Source organism: Adiantum capillus-veneris, chromosome 5, assembly GCF_014529385.1.
Source record: "Adiantum capillus-veneris isolate H3 chromosome 5, ASM1452938v2, whole genome shotgun sequence".
Classification (NCBI taxonomy): domain Eukaryota; kingdom Viridiplantae; phylum Streptophyta; class Polypodiopsida; order Polypodiales; family Pteridaceae; genus Adiantum; species Adiantum capillus-veneris.
The window spans coordinates 42,446,637-42,454,949 of NC_140935.1; the positions used below are offsets into that span (position 1 = coordinate 42,446,637).

The 8,313-nt window shown below is 44.7% G+C and overlaps 1 protein-coding gene across 3 annotated transcripts; it reads left to right on the top strand.

The window, feature by feature from the left end:
* The first annotated feature begins 1,444 nt into the window (after positions 1–1,444).
* Positions 1,445–6,846, top strand: LOC147457207 (uncharacterized). Of its 3 annotated transcripts, none has more exons than XM_086512170.1 (3): positions 1,453–1,602; positions 5,403–5,493; positions 5,647–6,846. In XM_086512170.1, the coding sequence occupies exon 3, from the start codon at positions 5,699–5,701 to the stop codon at positions 6,623–6,625; it is 927 nt and encodes a 308-aa protein (XP_086368296.1). In that variant the 5' UTR covers positions 1,453–1,602; positions 5,403–5,493; positions 5,647–5,698; the 3' UTR covers positions 6,626–6,846. The 3 variants fall into 3 exon arrangements, with proteins under 3 accessions (XP_086368295.1, XP_086368296.1, XP_086368294.1); XM_086512168.1 differs by having other exon boundaries at positions 5,403–5,429; XM_086512169.1 differs by lacking the exon at positions 5,403–5,493 and having other exon boundaries at positions 1,445–1,602.
* Positions 6,847–8,313: the final 1,467 nt, after the last annotated feature.

An 8,313-nucleotide genomic window follows, 5' to 3' on the forward strand; every position in this document is an offset into this window, starting at 1 on the left:
CTACTACTCTCAAAGTTCATAGGCCATTCCCATTACAAAGAGAGAGAGAGAGAGAGACAGAGACAGAGAGAGAGTATACAACGTTTTTTTGGCTTTGCTTGCCTTCACCCCTGCTGGTGGTGGCCACTTGAAGCCGCCTACAAGCTCCCCCCAGGCTCCATGTGACCTCAAACTCCGCGACCTCACTCACTCTCCCCCTCCACAGACCTCCGACCCCTGCGTACGCCAGCGAGAGAGGACACTGCTTGTGCTCGGCTATCTCCCGAGCTCTTGTCTCGCAACCTCAACAACAAGCGTACCCTTTGCGCGTAGAAGCATAAAAAATCGTTTAGGCATATCTATGTTCGAGTGAAAAATCCCATGCCTTGCTTGCCCCTCGTACTGACGCATAGAAGCTCTCTCTCTCTCTCCCACATCCACGTGCCACCTTCCCCCCTTTTTGCCTTGAAGCCACAAGAGAATCCACCTAGATTCTTATCTAAGAAATGAAGCCCAAATTGTACTGACATATTTGGCACTTGCAACGTCTCAAGTCAATGCTACTACAATTCCTTCTTGCTCCATTTATACACATAATGGTGACTTAGGGAAGGAAACATAGACAATCATGTTAGAGAAGGCATCAAAAGACATGATACACATAATACCAGATATGCACCTCACTTCTTGCCTTTGCTAGCCACCATCTAGATCTTAGGAGTCTTCGAAGCTGCATTGTCCTTCATGATTAATCTCGCAATCCCATGCTCCTCAAACATGTTCATGCCTTTGGATTGTAGGTACAATTAAGAGTCTCTAAAGAAAGATTCAAGCATGAAGATTAGAGCGCATCATATTGGTTAATGAACAATGGGAGAATCCAATATTGAATAACCACCAATATTATTTGTCTAAAAAAAAGAACTTCTCCAACCTAGTTAGGTTATAAGGGCGGGCAACACTATGGCCAATCCCTTCTGGGCATATACCAAAAATAGGTCATCCAAAAGCAGCATGGAAGGACACTAAGTGTTCTCCATTGGGATGAAAAGCATGGAACTAACTTGAATAAGAGGTACAATCAATGGCTTCTTGCAATTCAAAGGGATTTGCATGCGAGTATTGACAGTGAGGAACTACAATGTTTAATGCCAAGGTCTCTCCTTCATCTTGATCTCTACCCTTATGAGTAGGCCATTCTTAGGCCCTTGATAAAACTACATTAGTTCTCACATTGCTCTCCCCTCTTAAGAAAACTACCTCCTTTAATCACCATAGTAAAAAATTATTGATTAGAAAGCCAACTAGCCTAGTCCCCACAAGCCTAAAAGCTTTGTAAATTCGTTTAGAGAGAGAAGACAGAAGAGAGGAGGAGAAAAAAAAAAGAGAAGAGAGAAGAGGAGACGTAGGAAAGAGGTCTTACTTGTGGTGGGGGAGAGGTAGAGAGAAGGGGGCGAAATGTGTGTGTGAGAAGAGCACGCAATGGGGTTTGCTTAGAGATAGGTAGAGAGATCTGGAGCTTGAAAGCAAGCAGGCTGTGGAGATTGGTGAGAGCGCTTCTTCTTCTCCTTCTCTCTCCTCTCAGATTTCGAGCTTAGATCGGTGGTGGCTCTTCTCTCTCAGGTGCCTCTCTCTCTCTCTCTCTCTCTCTCTCTCTCTCTCTCAACACTCATTCTCCTCTCTCTCTCTCTCTCTCCCTCTCTGTCACTACCACTTCTTCTCTCTTTCTCTGCGTTTGTTTCTCTCTTCTCTCTTACCCCATTTATCTCTCCCCAAGAGGGGGCTCCTGTATTCTTCTCCTCTCTCCACCTCTCTCTGTCACTCCTTTCCGTCTCTCTTCTCTCTCGTTTTCCATTTGCCTGCTTCATGGGCTCTTCTCTCCCCTCTCTCAACATTCTTTCTCATCGTTCGTATCTTAAATCTGTCCTGTTGTATGCAGTGTTTTCGTTCCTTTCTCTGTCTTCTCTCTTCTCACTAAACACACACGCGCGCGCGCGCGCACACACACACACACACACAACACTATTGCACCTCTCTCGTTAACGCTATTCCAGCGAAGACCCATTTTTTGCGTTTTGTTTCTCTCTCATGGGCAACCGAGCAAGCCCATTTTGTTTTGTCACTCCGCTCTCTAGCTTTGTTCCTGCGAAATTAGCTGTATCTAGCTTGTCTCTGTTTGAGATCATTGTGACTGAGTATAACTTTAGCTTAGATTTGAGGAGAGGTTTAGTGCAAGCAGGGAGCTATTTTGTGTGTAAAGTTCTCAGTACTTCTGGATCTGACCAGCAGTGTATGGATTTGGGCTGTTTTCGTAGAGAGTCCATATGATCTGTTGGACAGCGGGTCGGGTTGAGAGAGAGAGAGAGAGAGAGAGAGAGAGAGAGAGAGAGAGAGAGAGAGGCTTGCAAATCTTATAAGTGAAGAGATCTCTGTGTGGCTGTGTCAGCCAAGTGGTTGCGGGTATGCCGCTCTGTATTGCTATGTCGGTAGACTTTGCGAAAGGAATGGCTTTTACAGTCTTTAAGTTGCCTGGCACGTGCATTTATGGACCCAATGACATTTTATGTTGCCCAGCACGGTGTGTACTTTGTGCATTTATACTTGCACCGTCCTCTACTGCTGTAGGAACCTGAAAATTCACAATGCAGAGCAAGGTAAGTGGGTTTTTGCCATCCTGTCTGCACAAATGGACATTTGAGTGATAAGTTTAGAGACTTGTACGTCTCAGAGGATATACCATTGACCATAGAGATGCACTGGTTCTGAAAGGTGTAAGAGACACCATATGGGATTGTATGTTAGTTGCAGCTTATTGGGTGTCACCATATATAAACTGGTGCTTGAAACATGTCCTTTGTAGTGAATTCTGTGGGATTGTCAGATTTTCTGATGAAAAGGATAAGCATGCCTGCTAATTTTTCTTGTTTTATGAAAAGGTCTTTTCAATGGGAATTGTCACTTTGAAGTGTGAAAACCATCTTTGAATGTGGGATGCATGATATTAGAAATATCCTAGAGCTTAATTGAATGATTGAATGTGAATAGCATATATTGGTCTAGAAAGCTCAAGGCTATGCACGGTTGTTATGGGAAATAAAAGACACGGCCATTTATACAGCAAGACCACCTAGAAGCAGCCCTTTTTGCACACTTTGGCATGGTTAGACCTACGCCTTTCAAAGCATTACCCAGGGAGAGTGAGCGCTAGGAATGCTCTTCTCGAGGACAGAAGCTTTTCAAGGGGAGTGTGTGTAGGAGCTTGGTTGCTTCATGGACTGGGGTGACGGCTCTTTGCGGCTCAGAGGCTCGGAGAGGCATGATAAGACTCGGGTGGGGACGATGGAGCATAGTCTTGACCCATGATTTCTCCTTGCATCCACCGTTGGCTCGTGGTGGGCACATGGTCAGCTGTGAGAGACCTAGTAATGGGAGTGCTTCCTTCATCCACACCATGTGGGGATATAGGTGTGCCTGCCTCACATAGGGGCACCATGGATCTTGACCCCAGAGTAGATGGGGACCCTTGTATGCGAACAGGTTATCGACGTGGCTGGTTGGTCGGCTGCTAGTGTGGTGCAGTTGCGATCTTCCTTGGTCCGTATCTCCCAAACCGCAAATGCATATGGGGTGTACTTGTGCTCATCTCGAAGGGCTGGATGAGCTCTATGCGCTCAGCCGAAGATGGTCACAAACACGTGTGCATGGGGCGCGTGCACAAGCTTGTGGAAGTTTGTTGACAAATTCAACCTAAAGCTGGACTTGGGTGGCTCGGCTCATTTTTGACGATTTTCGAAGTTCTTCCAAATTTACCCGAGGATCCAAGATGGACCTCTTGGACATGTGTTTGAGGTCTGAGAAGCCTCAAAACACATGAGAAGCTTCGTCACTCAGTATGATTATGAAAGATGCATCCGCACACAATTTCCACCTTCCATGCGTGGGGCTCGCGAGCCTCCGTGCTTATCTTGTATGAGGTGACGGTGGGCTGTTTTTTCGGATCACCTTCCATGAGCCATGGCCAAGGGGCTCATGTTAGCTTAAATGGGGGTCCTCCATGCCAGGCAATTGCGGGCACTTTGGGTAGAGTCCCCCCGACAAGAGCATATTGCACTGTATGTGGCAGTGTACTTGTAAGCAGCACTCCTAAAAGTTCAAAAAATAGAGGGCAGAGAGGGGGTCCGTGTCATCAAGAGCCAAACAAATAGCATTCTTGCGGATTTGTGTGTTTCCTTCATAAATACATGAAGATAGGGTGAAAGAACATTTTAGCCACTGTTAGGTCTCATAATGTAACATTGCGGAACTTTTGGACGATTGTTATTGGGTCACGAGAATTTAGAAACAATAATGAACTAGTTTGCTTGTTGTGTAAGGCTATTCTGTACATACATGTATGTGCATGCGCTCACTTGCATGCATGGTATGTGTGTACATAAGCACACCGCCACACACCATCACCCACTATCTAATTAGACAAGAAGCTGCTAGCTTGAACCTTGTCCATTCTTTGTTTCTGTGGTTATCTATATGCATGAGGCATGTCCACATACACATGCATGTATGTATGTGTCAATAAATGTATACATCCCCATCGACCTCTTAAAAAAAAATCCATGAACGCATGCGCACATGCACATAGACGCAGATGCTCACATATGCACATGTTTAAATGAGAAAGACGTTCGAGAAATTTAGAAATTTGGGGTTTGTGCTTTTCAGGCAACTTTTACTTGTAGTAGACTCACAAGATGGTGCAGCTATTTAGACATTTTGGGTTGACGGTGGACTATTAGCATTGCCAGTGTCTGCATGGTTTAGTTTGTAATTTTATCAAGGACGATGTCCTCGGCCCTGAAGAGGCCCTAGATTGTTTCAAACTGTGCCATTGCCTTGGTCATTTATCATCAAGCTTGTGGGCACCTCAAAAGCTTCTCTGCGACCCTAATCCCAATGCAAGCAAGTTGAGCCCATCTAGCTACAAGCAAGTGAACGAGTTTTAAGGTCTGCACAAAAATTCTATTTGAGGGGAATTCCACGGGTGCTATTTGGCATTTGTAGCATGGCTAAGTATTGGATGTTGCAAAAAAGGGGGTTTTCTTTAGAATGCTTGTATCATGGTGCTTATGAGAGGGACTTTGGTGTTATGAATTGATGCTTATACCTCCTGAAAGTCTTGCTTTCTATTGTAGTTAAGGTGTTCGTCCTGCTTTTGCTGCCCAATGGTCCAAGCCATTGTGTTGTAAAGTTGCTTTTTGTTGTCTCTCGTTTACAAACATTCAATTTTCAAAACCCACCAGTAAGTATCATGGCATCATGGTCTTCTCGCATAGTGTGGTGAAACTTTGAAAGTTAGTGACTATCTGAATTTGAGCTAGCCGAGGGAGAAGAGGTGTAGCTCACACTTCACTGTATGGGTTCTGCAGGGGTCGGCCATATAAAAGGATGGAAAGGTGAGAAATTTGAACTCTAGCATGGAAGGATAGTGGGGAATATGCTGCTTGCTATCGTTTGGATGTCCGTATTTTACTTTTTCTTCCAGCTAGTTTGTTTATACTTTATATTTTTCCTCATCTCTGTGGTAGGTATTTCGTTAGTTGTTCGATGTGGGAGATCTCCACTTTGTAGGTTTTACATAAGCATAAGTGTTTGCTTTATTCCTCTTTCCAGGACATATTACTGACTGCAGCTCGTGGAACAAGCAAGTTTTTATTTATTCTAGATGGAGGATCTTGGAAGAATGGATCACCGGCACTGGCCTCATTTTGACCATAATCATATGAAAGATTATCTCAAGGACCATCCGGCTTTAAAGCTAATTGATGTTCTTGCTCAAAGAGATGCAGCTATTGCAGAACGTGACACTGCCTTGGCTGAGAAAAAGACCGCGTTTGCAGAGCGTGATGCTGCCCTTTTGCAAAGGGATGTTGCCTATGCGGATCGAAACAATGCATGGATTGAGCGGGACACTGCATTAGCTGCTCTGGGAATGCTGAGATCCAATAAGGACAATAATGAGACTGCTGCCAAGCTCATGCATATGGTGAATATCAATGTCAATGGCCCTTTCATAGAGCCCATAGGTGCAATGCTACCGGCAGAGTGTCAACCAGCAGCTGGCACCATGGGTGGCAAGAAGCAACAAGGCAAGAAAACTCAAGAAGGCGGTAGGAAACGCAAGAGGGCACCAAAGGATAGCAGCCAACCACCACGGCGACGAGGACCCAAATCCTCACAGAAGGTAGAGATGCAGCCAGAAATTCCATCAGATGCAATGGTAGAGTTCAAGCCTGACTGCAATCTTGAAGAGATTCCCAGGACCAGCTATGGTGGTGATATGGCGCCATATGAGATGATGCTATCGATGCCCATACCCTACTGCTCTTGCACAGGAGGCAATCAACAATGCTACAGGTGGGGGAAGGGAGGCTGGCAATCTGCATGTTGTACCAATGTGCTCTCTATGTACCCTCTGCCAATGAGTCCAGTAAAACGTGGTGCAAGGGTCCCTGGTCGCAAAATGAGCGGTGGTGCATTCAAGAAAATTCTAGAAAAGCTAGCGGCAGACGGTTTTGACATTACCTTACCGATTGATCTTAAGAATCACTGGGCCAAGCATGGCACCAACAGATACGTTACCATAAAGTAACCCTAAGGCATCTTCTTACTTTTGCAGTACTCGGTTGAGCTTCTTGCCTTAGCTTGCCATTGTATGTTTCTGCTCATTGTATTGTGCTCTGATGTTTCTGCTGGTGAGAACACGACAAAACTTTTTGTCGAGTCTTTCCATCACAATGTAAAGGTGTGAGGGAAAGCCAGTGCTGGAGACGATCTTATTTTTGGCATCGATGTTTTGCAAGATTATGCTTTCATATCGTCTGTTGTCCACCTCCTCAGTCAATTAGGAGGAGGGACAGTGGCATTTCTGCAGCGTGTAGTCTTCCTGTGCCTTCAGTTTGTTGATATTTGCATTTCATTGGTTCGACAATGCGAACCTTGTATAATTAAATCATGTCTTTGTTTTTCCTGATATTGTGCAACGATTTCTGTTATGGACACCAGGTCAAGTTGCTCTCTTTGAGCTGGATCGGTAAGTCCTGTTCTAGGTGCCTAGGAGCATGTGAACAGTATTATATTGTTGCAATTGGGCTGAGCCATACGAGCGAAAGAGACAACTTCGCGAGTGGTAAATGTAAGACACTTTGACCCACTTATTTGTGAGCACACATGGAGTCTATTTGTCATAATCATGTTAACTTGCCATTAGAGTGAAAGGGACACTTAGTGAGTGATATATTTAAGGCACTTTGATCCATGAGTCATTGCCCAATCAATGCCTAGCATTGCAATGTGTTGGTGATTTCAGTCTCCTCTTGATCTTATCATCCTTGGTCTTGTGGGGAAGAAGTATGCCCTCAGGTTGGCCCTCTAATTTGCTATCCATGGCCTGGACTGTATTGTAGACTTATATTTGTTCAAACTCTCACAAAAGAGACAATGGGACAAATATAAGTGAGACGTGCGTTCCAGTATGGTCTAAGCAAGTTGCCATGGACCATGTCTGCCTGTCTCAAATCTCAACATATCAAAGAGGTTGCATGTCTACTCAACTATTTGGAATAGGTTACTACTTTGTAGAATGGCATTTACAAGCCCATGAACAATGGCCATCAACCTCCGGCATGGCAATTTGGAGAACTTGGTGCCTAGAAAAGGCATTACTCAGGGAGACCAAAGCCTTGTATTGCAGCTCTCTTTGATGAATTTCAACGGAAGTCATCTCGAAAGCTTTACAATAATATGAATCAATCTCCAAAGAGGCTCATTGGAGTTTAACTCTTAGCTTTTGTCCAGCTCATGGAACTGCTCCTTTGAATGCTTCCTGCTCGTTTGGTGACAAGTTAGTCAAATTTGGGGAGTTCGAGGCGTGTCTCAAGAGCGAGTAGCAAGCTCTTTCCCTACGCCACACCTTTGGATGCATCAAAGGTGTAGATGTGTCTGAATGAAGCTTGATGGAGCTAGGGTTTTGAGTGTGGAGAATCAAATTATGGGGTTGAATGTTGAAGCCAAGGATGTTATGGAAGCTTGGGTTGCTTGTACAGTCTTGGGGTTTGAGTAATGTGTTGGCCAATACATGTGGAAGATGGAGAGTCTTTGGAGCTTACCGTAGCAAGGCCACACCAAGGAGAAGTGGAGCTAGTTCGAGCTTTTGTGTCAACATGTATAGGAATGTCTTGTTGATTAATGTATAGCAGAGCTTGGAGCTCCTTGTAACTTTATCATAATGCTCCATGTGTTTTTGTGAAAAGATGATGTAATTCAGCTCCAACATGAGGC

Bases quoted from the DNA above. Each gene is read 5' to 3' on its own strand.
- LOC147457207 (XM_086512169.1), top strand. From the start codon at position 5,699: ATGGAGGATCTTGGAAGAATGGATCACCGGCACTGGCCTCATTTTGAC.